The 19794-nt window shown below is 32.7% G+C and overlaps 1 protein-coding gene across 1 annotated transcript; it reads left to right on the top strand.

Moving 5' to 3' along the window:
• Nucleotides 1–1857: 1857 nt before the first annotated feature.
• Nucleotides 1858–6143, top strand: LOC124543702 (toll-like receptor 7). Its single transcript, XM_047121972.1, has one exon. The coding sequence runs from the start codon at nt 2072–2074 to the stop codon at nt 5825–5827; it is 3756 nt and encodes a 1251-aa protein (XP_046977928.1). The 5' UTR covers nt 1858–2071; the 3' UTR covers nt 5828–6143.
• Nucleotides 6144–19794: the final 13651 nt, after the last annotated feature.

The raw sequence follows: 19794 nt of genomic DNA, 5'->3' as shown, positions 1-19794 counted from the left end.
TTGGTTATTAGCATGTTATTAGTTTGGATAACGATTTATACATCGTATTTAAATTTACCAATTATTTACGAGTTGTTGCTATTTTTTTTAAAGTATTCATAACATATTGTTATAAATTAAATTAACTCTGAGTATTTATACTTCAAGTGACAGCCCTAATGACGTTAGTAAAACGCGTCTCTTCGCACTTCCAGGAATCTACATTCTCTTTTGATGATTTATTTGATATTGTCGCTTCGCTATTGTTGCAAATGTTATTTGACGAATGCTCCATGACTTTTTGATTTATAATCAATGAATATGCTTAAACCCCTATTTTAAACATATTGTTTTGCCCGTGATTTATGCTGTGGACATTTTGCCATATTCAACTGTGTCTCAGACATACAAAGTTTACCCTAATCGAATATATAAAATAGCCCTTTTTTACTCAATGCATATGTTTGTATACATATACCAAAATAACATTTTTTGTCGGTCAGTCTGTTTGTTCCGGCCAATCTCAGGAATGGACGATTTTGACGGGACTTTCACTGGCAGATAACTGATATAATAAAGAATAACTTAGGTTACTATATTTTTTTTGTTAAAATCAAACGCGTACAATGTCGCGGGCACAGCTAGTATCTTTATATTATTTATATAGCACAGGTGTTCAATTATACTTGGGTGCCTTTTTACATAAAAGGGGTATGTACACCGGGTTCAGCTATCAGTAATATACTATTAATAATAAACTATAAAGAAGTTAGCAACATAAAATGTGTTTCCTAATTCCTTATATTAATTTTGTTACAATGCTTTTGCTTTGTTGTTGTGTCTTGTTATTTTTAAATAAGTTTAGTAAAACCAGTGAGATTAAGGCCTTGAAAAACACAAAAGCGTTGACACTGGGACAAATACCTGCATAGTGCATACATATTTTATATTGCTCGGACTCGAATTAGTTCAAACTCGGTCAAGGAACAGAGAATTACTCAAGTATTAGACGTATTCGATTATTGTACATGAAATATTGTTTATAGTTGTTTTGCATCGAAGTATTTCAATTAAAGAGTTGTAATTGAACGTATAATAATAGTAGTAGTAATAAACTAGCGACTCGACCCGGCTTCGCATGGCTTTAACGCTGATACTAATTATACTACAATTTTTTCTTGGTTCTTAATATCCATGTATTATATACAGAAACCTTCCATTCGAATCATGCTATCTATTAAAAAACCGCATAAAAATCGTTGCGTAATTTTAACGATCTAAGCATACTTAGGGACACCCAGCGGTAAGCGATTTTGTTTTATAATCGTATATATACCTATTACATAGGTAATGATACATAATGAGTATATTTGATACAAGTTCAGTTAAATAATTTTTGACCGAAATGTGTAATGTTTAATGAATGAGAAAAAAAACGGATTCAACCATTTTCAGTGTATTTGTTGACACTTAAACAGTTTTAAAATTTTATTAGATACTACATAATATTTATTGAACACATTTTATATTATTTGAATATAATTAACATTATTTTAATTCATTTATTTGCAATTACACATGTCGAACAGCTTCTAACGTATCTATCTCAATGAAAATGTTTTTTTTTTAAGTTTTGTCTCCTACATAGTCAATTATTTTTATTGAAAGTATATTTTATGAATCTATTATTAGTTGAATGTTAATATTTATAACCAAATTTTACGTCAAAGGAATATCTTACAAATTGAACCAAAGTCACGTAACGGTTTCCGTTTTGTACAGAAGTCGAAAACTACGGGGGTTACTTAGTATGCGGCATTAGAAATGCGATGGTGCGGTCTGTTCCCTACAAGCTGGCGCGCATTCATGGCATTTCATTGTACGCGGCAGTCGCGGGCTCGCCGCCGCGGGGGGATCGCGTCCGCACCGACCGTGCACAATGCTTCCCACGAACCGCTCTATTTACTACGCTCATATTCATTGTTATCGAATCGTATCCGCATACTACTCGGTGCCCGAACTTTAATATGACAGCACGCGACATACGAACCACACTTTCATTCATCAAAACGAGTTGACAAGTGAAAATGAAATGGACACAGTGCAGCATAAAATGATAATTAACGTGATATTCTTTTGTTTGGTGATGGGCGCGGCGCTTACGGAAGCGCCAGACGCTGCAGATGGTTGTTTCCGAGTGCCCGGTGAGAACTGTGTGGAGTGCAATGTACGGACACTGTCGTCGGACCGGGATGTGATCGGTTCGATGCACTCGGATGGCGCGGAGAGGCTTGCGATCCGATGCGGCTCGCATCTCCTCGAGAGCACACTGAAGGATCATTATTTCGGAAAAATGCAAGGTTTAACGGAGATCACTTTGAGTGATTGCAAAATTCTTCGTCTTCCAGGTAATGTCTTCGAGGGTCTGCGAGGTCTCAAGACTCTAAAATTACGTTCCATGAATAATCAGTGGGGCCATAACAAAGAGTTGGATCTCTCCTTAGGAGCCTTTAATGGATTAAGAGAACTCCATACCTTGGATTTGGGATACAATAACATACGAAAGATCCCGTCGGACCTGTTTTGTGCACTGGAAAATATTATTTCTCTTAACTTAACTCGCAACAAAATCAAGTTTGTAGATGAATTAGGTTTCGGTCACAAATGTGGATCTACTCTGCAGACTATTGATTTAAGCTATAATGACATCATGTCCTTGCCAGCTGATTCCGAAATATTGCATTTACGAAGACTAACGCAACTATTTCTACAAAACAACAAAATAAGCGAGTTGCCGGGAGAAGTTTTTAGTGACTTACTGTCGCTAAAAGTAGTGAACCTATCTGAGAATGCTATAAATTATTTACCAGAAGGTTTATTTCAAAATACAAGAGAAATTCGTGAAATATATTTAAGTTATAACGAGTTGGAGATTATGCCTAAAAAGTTATTTAACAGACTGGAACAATTGGTTGTGTTAGACCTTTCAGCAAATAAATTGAAAGGTGATCATATAGAAGCTGAAACGTTTGGTGGTCTAATAAGATTAATTGTACTCGACCTGTCACACAATGCTTTCACTGGGGTCGCACAAAACATGTTTAAGGATTTATTTTTTTTACAAATACTTAATTTAAGTAATAATTCAATTGGATTTATTGAAGATAATGCATTCTCACCTTTGTTCAATTTACATACATTAAATTTAGCAGTGAATAAACTTCGGACTATAGAAGACCATGTGTTTAACGGACTTTTTATATTGAATAAATTAAACTTGAACAACAATATTTTATCGTATGTTGCTGAAAATGCATTCAGAAATTGTTCTGACTTGAAGGAGTTAGACTTAAGTTCTAATAAATTGACGAAAGTTCCCGAGGCGATTTTGCAATTACCATTCTTGAAGTCGTTGGACTTGGGAGAGAATTTATTAACAGAAATTTCAAACAATTCGTTTCAAAATTTATCCCAGTTGACCGGCTTGCGTTTAATAGACAATCAAATTGGAAATCTCACTTCAGGAATGTTTTGGGGTCTACCTAGTCTTCAAGTACTAAATTTAGCCAAAAATAAAATACAATCAATCGAAACCGAAACCTTTCAAAGAAACGTGCAATTAGAAGCCGTTCGATTGGATGGCAACTTCATTTCTGATATAAACGGGGTATTTGTGTCATTGACGAAGTTATTATGGTTGAATCTTTCCGAAAATCACCTAGTATGGTTTGACTATGCCTTCATACCACCCGGATTAAAATGGCTCGATATTCACGCAAATTTTATCGAAGTTCTTGGTAATTATTACAAAATTCAAAATAATTTAAACGTTAAAACTTTAGATGCAAGTCATAATCGTATAGTCACTTTAAATAAAATGTCTATACCGAATAGTGTTGAATTATTGTTTATTAATAATAATTTTATTTCGAGCATTGAACCAGATTCGTTTCTCGAGAAGAACAATTTGACTCGGGTCGATATGTATGCCAATGAAATCGAAAGCTTGGATATAAATAGCTTGCGCATCTCAAGAGTCGATGAACAAGCATTACCTGAATTTTATATAAGTGGTAATCCCTTTCGATGCGATTGTACTATGAAATGGCTTTTACTTATCAATTCTATTACAACCCGGGAATATCCACGAGTAATGGATTTAGAGAACGTTATTTGCAAAGAATCATATGTACGCGGTGTTAAATATCTTCCAGTTAGTTCTTTACATACTAAAGATTTTTTGTGTAAATATGATAGCTACTGTCCGGAAGATTGTCATTGTTGCGATTTCAGTTTTTGTAATTGTAAAACAGTTTGCCCTAATAATTGTTCTTGCTATCACGATTCAACGAAAACCACGAATGTTGTGGACTGTTCTGTAAAGCAATTAGATGCGGTACCACGGGATTTTCCTAATGGCGCAACCCATATATATTTAGATGGTAATAATTATAATGTACTAAACGAATCTGTTTTTAATTCAATGCATAAAGCAATGGTTTTATATTTAAATTCAAGCAGCGTTAATAATATAAAAAACGAAACATTCCGTAGCCTAAACGATTTACGGATTTTACATTTAGACGATAACAAAATAAGATATTTACGCGGTCTCGAATTTTCAAAATTGAGTAACTTAAAAGAATTGTATCTTCAAAATAATGTTATCGAGTTTATTTCAAATGACAGTTTTTCCTTTTTACTTGCTTTGGAAGTTTTACGCTTGGATGGAAACAGACTCGTAAACTACGGCTTGTGGCATTTGGACAATAACAAAAAGTTGCAAACGCTGTTTGTAGGTAACAACTACTGGTCATGTAATTGTAAATATTTACAAGGTTTTCTAATGTACATATCGCAGAATGTCGAAAAAGTAATAGATATTCATAATCTATGGTGCTTAAATGACAACACGAGTCCAGCAAAAAAGCCATTAAATCTAAATGTAACTGTTTGTAGTGAAATAAGCGATACATCAATTATAAGCGCGTTCTTCGTCTCTAATAATATACCATTGTTGGCTTCGGCTCTTACTGGGTTTATGCTTATTTTATTAATATTAGCGTTAGTATTTACATTTAGATACGCTTGCAGAATGTGGTTGTACTCAAATTGCGGCATTAAGCTCTCTCCCTTAGCGGGAGCGTTTAACGATGCTGATAAGCTTTATGACGCTTATATTTGTTATAGTCCTAAGGATGAAGAGTTTGTCATAGAATCTTTAGCTCGGGAGCTCGAAAATGGCTACCCCTCTTATCATCTCTGTCTACATTACAGAGACGTGCCTCAGTTTGAAGCTACATATGCTCAGTTTCCTGATTTAGTGGTCGAAGCGACAGAAGCTTCGAGGCGTATTATAGTAGTGTTATCAAAAAATTTTATCTTAACAGAATGGTCGCAAGTAGAGTTCAGACAAGCTTTACAGAGAGCGCTCCGAAAAAATCCCCATAAATTAATAATAGTCGCTGTAGGGCTCGTTGCGCGAGATCCGGAATTAAAATCGTATTTCAAAACTGGTTTGGAGATAACGTGGAAAGAGAAACGCTTTTGGGAAAGATTACGATACGCAATGCCCTCCTCTAAGCGACGCGGTCACAAGTTGAAAAGACTTAATTATGGGAGAAACTCTAACACATACACAATGGACGCGTCTGTTTTAAATAGCACCTGTCAGACGCTTTGTGGTAAATCCGCTAACTCAGCGGAGCGCTCTCCTTGCGATAGGCCGCTGTCGGAGCACATATATTCCACTATAGATTCGGATTACTCATCCAATGATTTCCAAGGTCGTCACAATCAGCCGCAATCTGTGGTCTTACAGCATACAGTTCAAACGTACCTGGTTTAAAGAGCCTAGTAATTATTATCAGAACGATCTCATGTAATGATAGGCATTGCTAAAATTTTGCTTAGCTGTGAATAAAATGTAATTATTGTCCCATTTGTAAATAGTCCTCATAGTGTTTGTATAGTTATAACTTTTGTACAATAACGATACCAAATTTCGCATTTCTGTTCGATTTGCTTCAACATATTTATTGCATTTTGTTTGATAGATAATTTTATGAGTATTAATTCGAAAGACTGTAAATTATTGTGTAGTTTTTAATAAAATATGGCTGATGTTTGTATAGTCATGTAATAAATGAAGTTTATGACTGCGATTATTTGTTTCATTTTTTCCTTTTGTTTAACTGATATATTTATGATTAACCTATGTGTAACAAAACTAGCACATTTTATTTCATCAATGCAAAATGTAACTAATTATTTATGGTGTTTTTAGACCAAGCTTTTAAGTAACTCAATGCTGAGCTTTATAATAAATAAAACGAAACTGTGTACTGCCAAGCGATATTTTATTATTTTTAATACGACGAATGCTCAAGCAAATTGTTCTTTTTCATAAATTTTTTAATCCTAGTATTTTTCATTTTAGTTCATCTTTTAAGAGGCATTTAGTGTTTTCATTTTATAAATAAGTTATTAAAGTATTGAATGAAGAAATTCTATTTTCAGAAAATGTATTATATATTTTCCCGTGGGCCACTTAAATGTAACTCTATCTGTAATTTCGCGTTACTTTATTAATTCACTCAAGAACAATAAAAGTTTTTTTTGTTATAAAAAGATTTGACTTAAAAAAAGAGCAAGTGAACTTAAAAAAATATTATGCAATGAAGGACTTTACTAATCCATAAAATTTTGTAAATGAATAATTAAAATAGAATTACATTACGTCAGGAAGTTGTGACCTCTTAAATCTAAATATAAATGTTTAATGATGTTAGTGGAACTTTTTGTTTTAAATGCATATTTTTTATGATACAAATATGATTTACTAGGTTACTATTATTATATTCGTTTCTTTTGACTTTTCACTGCCATAAAATTGTTTCAGTTACAATAACATTTATTGTTAATAAAACTTTAACCACACAGCAATAATTCATAATACATTTTTTATTATTATTTTTAAAGCATTTATTTATTGTGAATAAAACTCCTCCTTAATGATGTTTTGATTTTCTTTATAAAAAATATTATTCATTTCATTTCAATTCAAGTCGAATTAAATTAAACTTATTATCACAGTTGCAAGAGTGACACGTAATATGTGTTTAAATAAAAATCCGTTTATTGTCTTCAATGGAAATTTTCGGTAACTTACTTAAATACTTTTCCCTGCTTGAGTTTATTTTGTTGAATTATTATTTTTACTAAAAAAAAAGAAATCATTTTATATATTTTTCGATAAAACATTATTTGAAAAGGCTAAGAGTTTGTGATTGCCAAAATTCCAACGTACTCCATTAAAGCTGAGGGTCCACGAGTAAGTAGAAGGAGGGTAAGTGGCTGATATTTTTTTACTTGTGCAAGTAATTAGGTATAAATGCTTACAGGTACTTGTAATTCACGACGTAGGTATATATAAAATGCTTCATATTTTTTATTATTTTATGTAGCTATTAAAGAATAGACAATTAAACAAAAAAAAAAGAAAAAAAACTTTTTACAAGAAAAAGTTTTCAAGAAAGTACCCATATACCAATACCTAAGAGTTGAGCACCAAAATATAGTGTTATTATAGAAATAAAAATGGTTTTATTTTTTTGCATTGTTTTCAGTAAAAATGTGTACGAGAATTTTTGAATGGGTCTTTTCAGTAGTAAATTGTAAGGGATTGCACATGTTTCATCATTTTATAAAATATAATAAATCATATATGGCACACAAAAGAATATTTTAGAGAAATGCTGTTTCGTAGCGCAGAAAAGAACAATAAACTATATTTCGTACGATATTTCTGCATTGATAGAAACTCGCTGAGTGTTGTAAAATACACACACACATATGAATATATGTATATGTGTGTAATTTATTTTATATTTAAACATAAAAACAGAACGAGATGGTCGACTACTACACATGAACCTTATCTAAAGATTGCGCTTTCAAATCTAGTCAATCATCACTGAATTTTCGCACGTGTGTTAATTTTTGTTTACAATTCGTTTCGTACTTGGTGTTGAGGGAAAACATCGTGAGGATGTCTACATCTTTATCCAAACCTTCGAAACGTTTTCATTGAGAGGAGACAGGACTTTAATTATATTATATGATTTTCAATACAATATATGTAAAGGAAGTAATAATCTTATTCACAATAGTAGAGTAGGTATATTCACAAAATTAAAATATACTTTATTCAAGTAGGTTTTTACAAGCACTTTTGAATCGTCGTATTACAAATGACATTAAGCGAAGCTACCACCGGTTCGGAATGTAATCATTATCATACTTTTTATATGAAATAGGTAGGCGAACCGGTAAATTGGCCGCTTGGCGAAATGGTAAGTGGTCACCAGCGCTCATAGACAATAGCGCTATAAAAAATATTAATCATTCCTTACATAAACGTTGCGCAACGAACCTTGGGTTGCGGTTGATGATTGCGGGTTCAAATCTAGGCAGCCACCATTGAATTTGCATGTGTTTGATTGGTGTTTCTATAAAAAGAATCCTCCCGAATCACTCTATCTATTAAAAAAACCGCACCAAAATACGTTGGGTAATTTAAAAGATCTAAGCGTACATACATAGGAACATGTAATGATAATGATAATTAATTGTGTACAGTACGACACAACTTAGATGTAGCATCGGCAAAATTCGTAAAACTGATTACATTCGAATTAGGAACGCTATCCCAAATTATCAATATTTATTTCTTATTTGAATATGATCTTTACACAAACGTAATATCGTGTTATATGACCATATATTATCGTCAATTTGACACGTCGATTTTAAGATAATCTATAGCGACGAATAGCGTCGAATGGCGCGATAGGGAGCTATTTATATTGGTTGTATAAATCGGCAGTAATCGGTTTTATTGAATTTGCCGATGCTACATCTAAGTTGTGTCGTACTATAATTTTTGATAACGCCTTTTTTGCGTAATTCATACTTCAAACTTTTGTCAAGATAACTTAAACAATCAGGAAAACGACATCAAATTTAACAAGATCCAAGTTTAAGCTTAGGGTAGCAAAGTCAATAATAACAGTCGAAGTTGATTATTGAAATTGTTTCTCCCCGTGCGAGTAAGTCAATTGTCGCCGATTTAAAATTTTAAGTCTATGAATAGCTCCCCTAGTGGATGTATATTCAATTTATTGCTTGTAAAACGACTAGCTAATTTAGAGTTACATTTTATTGTGTTAACTTAACTACTTTACGACGTGAGAGGCGCCGCGGGTGGAACTTGGCGAATTAAGAAAAGGGCGCTTGTGTAATGTTTGTTATATTGTGTTTATATGTGTGTGTCAATAAAAAAATATTAGATAACACTTGTATATAAATAAGACAATTAGTGAGATTAGTGTTCTTTATTACTATTTTATGGATACGAAATGATGGTTAGATTTAAATCCAAAACTGATGAATTGATGGTTAAAAAATGTTGTTTCTTACAAGTTTTAACATGATAAAATTGATGTTTCTAGTAAAATATTCTTATTCGAAATTATTTGAATTTTAATTAAAGAATTAAAAAATGCTCGCAATTTCGCCCGAGGTGCCGCTGTTAGTCAATTATCGAGACGCATTATTACACCTATTTGATTCGATATGCAATATCACGTTAACGGCACAAATTTTTATTTGTCAGAATAGTCACAGCTTGAAAATACCTTAGACGTTTTTTTTGGAATCAAATAATATTGAAATAACGAAAGCTGGCAGCAGATGGACTTGGGTGTTGCAAGTCACAAGCAAGTGCTGGAGGCGTCACTGGATTGACAGAGGCTAGCGGTGAGACGAAACTTTCCTTCCATGGAACGAATAGAATTTTCATGTTCAGAAATGGAACTCCATCATTGGAGAAGAATATTTAATCATTGACTATACTTTGCAAAGTAGATGGAGTCATTTATTAATCATTAAATATTGTTAATTGGCGTGTCTACATGTCACATGTAGAGGCACACGCCAAAACACAAACCCTTACATACATACACGTACCCTTAATGAATTGACGAAAGTAAGTATTTAATAATCAGAGTTTAGAATATTCTCCTTTATTGTATTGAATTTGTTTCAGGTAAAAATAAATGTAACATAAAATTTAATCAATTCAAATATACTCGTATGAAGAAAATGCTAGTCGTGTTCTGGAGTTAAAACAACCTACGTCTCCTGTTCTCCTCCAAGCGAAAGTTTACGTTTGTTATGCGTTTTAGTTTGCTCCTCAAAGTACAAAGTTTCATATTCGTATTTACAGACAGCACGCGTCACGGCGCCCGAACGCCGTTACGTGGTTGGCTCGTGTGTTTTCAACCTAACTTTGAACCAATCTAAAACAATCTTTACGGTCTCGTAATACGAATTATTCATTTACACAAAAGGAGTGGAAGTCGATTTTACCATTGAGCGATGTAAAACTTTATTAGTCATACTTGTGTAATAAAGCGGCGGGGTGTGTTTATATTTTTATAGCCCTCAGTCTCAGCATGTTTGTATATTTAAGTGTTCTTTTTCGTTTATATAAGGTTCATGAGATCGTAGTATCCCATATAGACTCAATAAAAACGTTACTAAGTTTTTTATTGGTGTTAAATAATTCTTATTACTTTCATTTTGGGTGGTTATTAAAAACATTAAAATTGTATAACTATTAATTATTGTACATAATTATTAAAATAAAAGTAAATGTATATTATGAACCGGTCGATGTTAACGAGAAATCAGTTTTTGTTGTGAAATTAAGTCGGTGACTGTACTAGCGTATCTAGAGCTTATAAACTTTTGCTAATGAACTATTGATGCGTAATATTTTACAGGCTGTAGGCGGTTGATCGGGGTATGGAAAATTCGTTATCTGAATAGAAACTATGTTAGGTACTATTTTAGTTAATACATTTTTGCCACTATACTTTAAAACAGAAAAATTAAAAAGTTTATTTTTTTTTGTAATTATAATTTGTGAAACACATTTATCAATAAATTGCTCTATTAAAAGAAAGTTAAAAAAAGGTTTTAGTTTTCGTTCTTACTGGCTAGAATTATTCATTCAATTTAAAAAATTGGATTTTCATTTGACATTCGCGTTATATAAATTAGAGAAACCGTAATTTGTCAATTACTTGAAAACTATATTCACGAAGTTTTAAAGTTTCGATCGATCACACCGACAAATGTCTGTGGAAATTATAAAAATGTTTTAAGGACACGAATATTCAAGTATTAAATAAGGCGTTTTATTTCTAAAGGCCTGGTCTAGGGAGTTAAATTTTCTAACAGCCCTCGCCCCAAAGAAAGCTTGACTGAACACAGGTAATTTTTCAAAGGGAGCCCTTTGAGACTTGAATAATCAATAAAGTCAGTTTAGTCCTATGATTACATAGCCTAACTTTGGAATTCACATCAGGGGTTAGATTTTTTTATAAAAAGATTATATAGTTTTTCTTTTTTATACGGAGATATAATTGTACGTCTGTATTTTTTTTATTCAGCAGCCCTTTTAGATCAAGGATGTCTGGACGTCTGCCAAATAATTTATAGAACTCCTTGTATTACGTATTTAATATACTAAACGAACTATAAATAAACTAACGTTTGCGTCGTGGATGTTAGTTAATAAGGCTACAGATCAGAGAAATCTGGCCAATCAAACACATGAGGTTGTTAGGAAATATTTACAATTTTCACTAGTTTTCGGAAACTGCGTAAAGTGAAGCATCTCGGAAGCTTTCCTTTTGTGTTAGATTGCCGTCCCAACAGAGAAAGACAGTGAGACCGGACGTACGTACGTACGTAGAGTATGTGATACCAAAATCAAAATCAAAATATCGAATCGTCGTTCGAAATGTAGATTCCACTCAGTGAATATGTGAAGAAACTCAGTAGATACTCTTTTTTGATTTCCTACAAAAATAGGAAGTAGGCTGGACCTTATCCCTATAAACTGCCGTTACTGAATTCAGATAGGTGAATACTATCATCACAATAGTTTTGAAATTCATTTTATTACTACTTTTAATAAGATAAAGAGGTAATCAGTATACACTCTGTAACTTTGAATTATGTCAGGGTAATTTGATTCAGATAATAATGATATTTCAATAACCATGCTATTCCTATAATGTGTTTGGAACACATTCGTGTATTTTTTTCGTCCAAATGCCTTTAAATGTGGTAATAATGTCCCCGTACGTTTCATCTTGATACGGTTCACGATACCGGAGCGAGCGGCGGAACATGGAGAAAGTTTCTGCCTACTGGTAATATTTCATTCAAGTTTGCGCGGAGGCAGCATTTGGTAGACATTTTTAATAATGAAAGTTTAATAAAGTTCTTATATATCATTGGGATACATACGAAATTTTTATGATAAAAATAAAATGGGAATTCAATTGAATTTTGTTTATGTTTTTCATTTTACCGGGTAGTTTTTTTTTTTCTAAAGTTGATTCTTTGTCAAATTGTAACTATTTAGTAAATTGCAAACAAGAATCCTCTTTAATTTTTTGCACATCGTTTGGCTCTTCAAAATGAGAACACAACCGATTTTTTATACGCAATATCGTCCCATATTTACTAAACTAAAAAAAGGTTTACGCTATTAATATACAAGATTATGTTATAGATAAAAAACCGTAGGGATAATAATTATTGATTTTATTCGATTTTATGAATTTTACATTAATCTTAACCCGACTAAAATAAACTGTAAAGTCCTCTTAAGAAACTAGACGTAAAACTACGTTTCTTCATAGCGGGATTCAGGTACGCTAAATATATTTAAATCGGTCAGGTAATCTATCTAGATTAGCGAGATTTAGACTACAATACTATGGTAATTAAGTGTAATATACATTAGCATGTAACACGTATTGTTGTCGTCATCATTTTATCGAATAGCTAAATTCCTAAAGTAGCCTTCATTGACATTCGAGAAGCGCTTGGAGATGGTAATTTTTATTCTAGGAATCTTCAATTCGCGATAACTGGGCGATAAGCAGAATATATGACTCGATCATTGGCGCGTGGCTGAGACGTGCATTGTTTTACTACAACCTTAGAACAATGGATTGTTTAGAAGTACCATCATTCACATCAACAGCATGAAAAGTGTAAAACGGCAACTCCATTGTTCTGTGAGATCTCACTTTATACCTCATTTATAAAACTTTGAAAATCGACTTATATAATTAATCTATTCACAATTATAATTGTTGCATATTACTTATTACTTTGTTACATTTGACGTTGGCTACGGTGTATTTCGAGTTTGGAGTCACAGAATAGCTCCACAAAAAGTAAAGCTAGTACATTGCTAATACCTAAATACAATTGTAATTATGTAATGAATTTTATTCATTTATTTATATATATTGTTTTATTTCGGTAAGCGTCACCAATAAAAAGTATAACTTGACGTATTATTATCCTTGTGTTAAATACACTATTTCACTCACCCCCACAAATAGCCTACCAACAAGTAAAATTAAGTGCAGTTTTACCACCTTACATGCCATTTTTGATTAACTTTTATTCTGATAATGCGATCACAATGTCCATTCAATTCAGAATTCTCTCGTCATACCGTCACAGTAATTGCAAGCTATAGTTCGATTATGGCACTTATGTCATTTGTGGTAAGAGTTACGAATAACTGTTCATATCGACGGTTGTAAACAATATGGGGCAATGTTCTTATTCTTACGTCATTTCTTTATAACTCTGAAATATTTTAATTCACCGTTATTTCGTATTCAAAATTCGAATGTTTATATTTTATTTTTAATTTTTAAAGGAGAATTTTAATAATGACTTTTTGAATCGCCGGAAATAGTAGGGTATCTTGTACCTACATTTGTGACTAAAGAGGTTACATTTGTACCGAGTTTCAACTTGAAGACTGAAGCCTTGCCAAAGAGAAATTTCAACGTAACAGCGCAGAAATTTTCCTAAACAAATGTAAAACTTTATCTAAAGGAACATGATTTCGTAATTACAAACTCTTCTTTTTAAAAAGAAAGTGGAAAGACTTTTTTTGTTATAACACAAATTTTAGAGACAATAAATTTGGAAAACGTCCCTAATAAATAAAAGTAAAAGTTGAACAATGGCATTCTCTTGAAAATAGAAGAAGTTTTGGGGCGAGCAGTCATGCAGTTTGGAAGATACCCATGCGCCAGAAATTTATTCGAAACTTCCCGATTTCCTTCATCACCAAGTACGAGATGAATCATTAATACCAGTAATTGTATAGGTATCAATATATAAAAATGTCAAAAAAAAAATATTGGAAAATCTACATTTATTTATCATCCCAGACAGATGAAAAACACGATCGGTATTTTTAATGCGACTCGTTTATACAGCGAATTAATACAAATAGAGAAACGTGCCTGAAATGTAATCAAAACATATTGAAAAAGAGTTATCAAAAAGTTGAATGTTACAGAACTAGCTGTGTCCGCGACTTCGTGCGTTTTTGTCTGACAAAAAAGTTATTGTTGTTGCCTAAGTTACTCCTTATTGCATCAGCTGTCAGTCTTGTCAAAATCGGTCCAGCTGTTCTATGGATTAGCCGGAAAAAAAACAGACAAACATAAAGAGATAGAAAATTTTGAAAAAAATTTACTTTGGTATATGTACCGTGTATACATTTATAGAGCCGAGATGGCCCAGTGATTAGAACGCGTGCATCTTAATCGATGATTTCAGGTTCAAATGTGCTTAATTTGTGTTTATAATTCATCTCGTGCTTGGCGGTGAAGGAAAACATCGTGAGGAAACCTGCATGTGTCTAGTTTCATTGAAATTCTGCCACATGTGCATTCCACCAACCTGCATCAGATCAGCGTGTTGAAATATGTTCCAAACCCTCCCTTTATGGGAGAGGAGGCCTTAGCCCAGCAGTGGGTAATTTACAAGCTGTTACTTTACTTTTACTTTTGTTAAAAGTGATTATTAAAAGTGAGTATTTTTATATTACAAACAGACACTCCGATTTCATTTTATCTATAATAGACTTGGTATGTATGTATATACACAATAGAATCCAATCTGTATTTGTTGTTGAATTAAAATTTCGCACAGAGAAATCAAATTGTCACTAACCGTTACTTCTATTGCACGCCGCGGTGTCGATGGCACGTGCTACCATCTACGATGAATGGGCGTTCGTCAAATAGCTTTTTTGTTGGACATAAGGCTGTGAATACATGTTGCGAGTACAAGCGACTTCATTACGAAACCGATTATGAAATACATCTTGTTAAAAAAAATCAATGATTGTTATATGTCGGTGGAAATATTTAGATAAGGTGGTAATTAAAATATTCTAATTTTTTATGAGGAATCTCTGTCTAAATAAATTTTAAGGAAAATTTTATTGGTATTTTTACTTTTTTCTTTATTATGCATTATATTTCTAACGTTTATGATTGATATTTTCACCTCTGGCATTTCTTCTATTCATATTTACTTTATGTATTTAAATCATTTGACAAAAAAGAACCCGCTGAGTTTCTTTCGGTTCTCCTTGGGTATGGGAGGTTATTTTTCCGAAATGGTGGTAGTGTAAAGTTTGACTTAATTTTTTTTATGGTATAGGTTTTCGGACGAGCATATGGGCCACCTGATGGTAATTGGTCACCATCACCCATAGACAATGACGCTGTAAGAAATATTAACTATCCTTTACGTCGTCAATGTGACACCACTTGGGAACTAAGATGTTATGTCCCTTGTGCCTGTAGTGACACTGGCTCACTCACCCTTCAAACTGGAACACAGCAATACTGAGTACTGTTATTTGGCGGAAGAATAACTGATGAGTGGGTGGTACCTACCCAAACGGCTCGAGTACGAGTATATATTTGACTATCAATAAGTCAGTGTAATACTAGAAGCAGTATATAATAAAGGAATTTGAGTATATCTATCCTATGTCCAGCAGAATGCAAACTCGTAACAGATTTCATCAAATTCGGTAGTTTAATTGTGAAGAGATAGACAGACAGCCAGACATACTTTCGCATTTATAATATTAATTTATATAAATGTAATATTATTTACCTTAACTAAGTAAAAAGCATATAAGCATAGACTCCATTCATGGAGCAAATTGATTACATGTATACTGATAAAAAAATAACGGAAGATTAAGAACAATTAAGAATTTTATTCTTTAGTTATTTAAAACATTTTATCGCCGAAATCTGCGCTTAACTATTACACTCGTAAAGTTTTACATTTTAATGTTCTCCAGTAGACGTTAGTATAATCAAGCTAACGGTACAAGTATTACTCGAATAAAATAATCGCTGTTTTATGTGATACTGGCAATTCGCCCCGGTTTAGCACGAATGCAATACAGATACTATTGAATTTGTTTATTTACGACATCACATTACAAACTTCTAAAATTATCAGTGTTTCTTTAATAAATTGCCAATGTATTATATACAAAAGCTTCCTCTCAAATCACTCCATCTATTATAAAAAACCGCATCAAAATCCGTTGCGTAGTTTTACAGATTAAGGCATACATAGAGACAGAGAAAGCGACTTTGTTGTATACTATGTAGTGCTGATTTTAGAACCTTCGTATCTAGTGCGTGGGCAAGCGAATAGCGCATTACGAGTTGATATTCTATTGTAGAAAAGCGAATACGCTTACAACAGGGGTTCCTGTTGAATAGAAGAATCCGTTCTGAAATGCTTCGGAACATTTATGTGCTAACGTATATTATGAAACTAACGACATTCTACACGATAATGAAACGAAATGTAAGTCAAGTTAAAGATATAATTTTATTGCATAGTAAAAATTGTGGAATTAAATATATGTTCAAACCCAATGATGTTCTAGTAAATATATATGTTATTACCGCGCAAAAAGTGAAGACAAGAAAACGTCCTAATTGGGACGTTTGCCTTTAGTTGTTTTACGTAGTAATACATTATAATACATCATAATTACGTAGTCATACGTTTTGCGTAATTAAAACATCTAGTTATCCTTTTACTAATTGTTTTTATCAAGTTATCCTTTTTAATTTTTACGAAATGTAAAAATAAACTAAAATAAACGGTCCCCGGCGCGGCACACTTTTTTCTGTTGTTTAGTATGGAATATGGATATAACATATCTGTTTATTAGAATATCATTGTTCAAACCCAACGGGTTTCTTTCGGAGGTTATGTTGTTCAACAATCAACTGTAATTCTATATGCAAATCTAGCTGTGCCCGCAAACTTATACACGTTTGAATTTAACAACAAAAAAATATTGTAGCCTGTTATATCAGTTATCCGCCAGTGAAAGTCCCTTCAAAATCGGTCCAGCCCTTCCAGAGATTAGCCGGAACAAACAAACAGACAGCCAAAATTGTAAAAAATACTATTTTAGTAATGTGCCGTGTATACATACGTATAAATTGAGTAAAAAAGGGCTATTTTAATATTACATATATTATAATATGTGTATATGTATATATAATGAGAAAGTTCGCGTGCCACCACGTGCAAATGTCCCATAGCTGGGTAAATATCTCCTCGCCCCTCGAGATAATCGTTTAGAGTGTGGAACATTTCTACCATATGGCAGAATTTTTCACATTTCCAGGACCAATTTCAGAATTCATCATTCGGTTTGTCGTAGTATGTTCCTTTATTTTTGTGAACGAGGTGAGTTATAAAAACATGAAAATTCAATTATCTTTTCCCGTTTTCGGTTAAGATTCACGTGAAACTACGGAACCATTTCAATTTCAGCGAATATTATAACATGTTAGTGTTGCCTAAAATGTAACATAATTAGGTAATGTGCAGTTTTAAAATCTTATTAAGAAATATAATAAAAAAACCATTAAGTATTGGTAAATTTCGGTAGTATATAGGTAATCGTTTAAAAATATATGTAGCTGTTCTACTTTATACTTTTCATTTTCTGTTCATACTTTTAATTGGTGGTAGGGCTTTGTGCAAGCCCGCCTGGGTAGGTTCCACCCACTCATCAGATATTCTACCGCTAAACAACAATACGCAGTATTGTTGTGTTCCGGTTTGAAGGGTGAGTGAGCCAGTGTAACTACAGGCACAAGAGACATAGTATGGTAGTTCCCAAGGTTGGTGGCGCATTGACGATGTAAGGAATAGTTAATATTTCTGACAGCGTCATTGTCTATGGGTGATGATGACCACTTACCATCAGGTGGCTCATATGCTCGTCCGCCAACCTATTCCATAAAATAAATAAAATACTCATGTTAAGTGTAATTTTACTAAAAGGAATTCAGCAAAAAAATTTGATCGTTTCCATGATCGATAAGTAGGAAATATGTACACAAAAATATTCCATCAAAAGCACTTATTTTGGGGACAGGTGTGGCGTATCCGTTATTTATGAGGGCCCTTCGATTCCATTCCGGTTCCTCGTAACGAATCACTGTTTCAGTGTCGTACGATTTTACTTCCATCTTTTTATGATATATATGTATTTTTCGAAGATTTATTTATCACATTTTTAAAGGGTCGAGCGAATACCTTCTGGTATTTCTTGATATTTTTTTGTGAATTGATATCACGTATTTTGAAGGAATTATTTAAGTGACAATCATTTTTGTATTGAAAATGAATGAAATGGCTAAAATTTTAGAGTGAATCTTCGTTGGAATTTTAAATGTATCTATTATTAGAATTTTATCTCAAATCTACTCAAGTACTTTAAATAATTTTAAATAGTGTTTAGAATTTATATTACTTAGTACTTAAAGCCTCAATTAAAGACTTAATAAGTATGACCAAATAAAAAAATAATTTGCGGTTTATTAAATAATGTTTAGTTTATTTTGGTTATTTTCACAGTATTATGTCATATGGCATATTACTTTGGGGTAACGCTGCAGATATTGAATCTGTCTTTATTTTACAAAAGAGAGCAATTCGGTTTATTTATAATCTTGGAGCTAGAGACTCTCTTCGGGATGTTTTTAACAGAGTAGGAATACTTACTGTTGCGTCGCAATATATTTACAACAATATCATGTATATTCACAGTAACATTGATCACTTTGATAAAATCAGTGATAATCATTGTATATGCACTAGAAGTAAGGATAAACTTATAACGCCAAGTTTCCGACTCCGCAAAGTCAATGGATCCTTCTTGGGGCAAGGTATCCGTTTCTATAATAAAATTCCGCAGAAATTTTTAACTTTGCCGTTTAGTAAATTCAAATCTTTTGTTAAAAATACATTGGTAGAAAAAGCATACTATTCGATACAAGATTTTGTAGATGATAAAAAAGCGTGGAGTTAATACCTGTTGACTTCCAAGCAGGATACATTAATTGAAATAATTGTATTTAATTAACATGACGTTGTATTTTTTAAATGTTAAAAAAGAGTAACTACTGAGTTTCTTGCCGGTTCTTCTCGGTAGAATCTACTTTCCGAACCGGTGGTAGCTTCACTTAATTGTAAAATGACGATTCAAAAGTGCTTATAAAAGCCTACTTGAATAAAGTTTATTTTGATTTTGATTTTTTTTTTGAATGGCAACATTAGATTCAGCTACTGCTAGTTTATGAACAATTCTAGTCATATATTACCAAAAGAACGTGCTATTTAAATTTAGTAAGCGATGTATCTGCGGAACTTCAAAACTTTTTAGGTTAACGGAGTACCTATGTCGAAGTATATGCGGAAAAACGTAGATAGCAATATATGGACAATATAGGGCAGTGACCTCACTTTTAATTAAGGAAGAATCTCGAACGTTCTGAGCCGATA

The sequence above is a fragment of the Vanessa cardui genome, chromosome 3, assembly GCF_905220365.1.
Source record: "Vanessa cardui chromosome 3, ilVanCard2.1, whole genome shotgun sequence".
In the NCBI taxonomy this organism is placed as follows: domain Eukaryota; kingdom Metazoa; phylum Arthropoda; class Insecta; order Lepidoptera; family Nymphalidae; genus Vanessa; species Vanessa cardui.
The sequence above is the reverse complement of the archived record's forward strand: the minus strand, read 5'-3'. Positions and strand labels throughout refer to the sequence as shown.

Excerpts from the sequence above, each read along its gene's own strand:
- LOC124543702 (XM_047121972.1), top strand. The coding sequence starts at position 2,072 with ATGGACACAGTGCAGCATAAAATGATAATTAACGTGATATTCTTTTGT.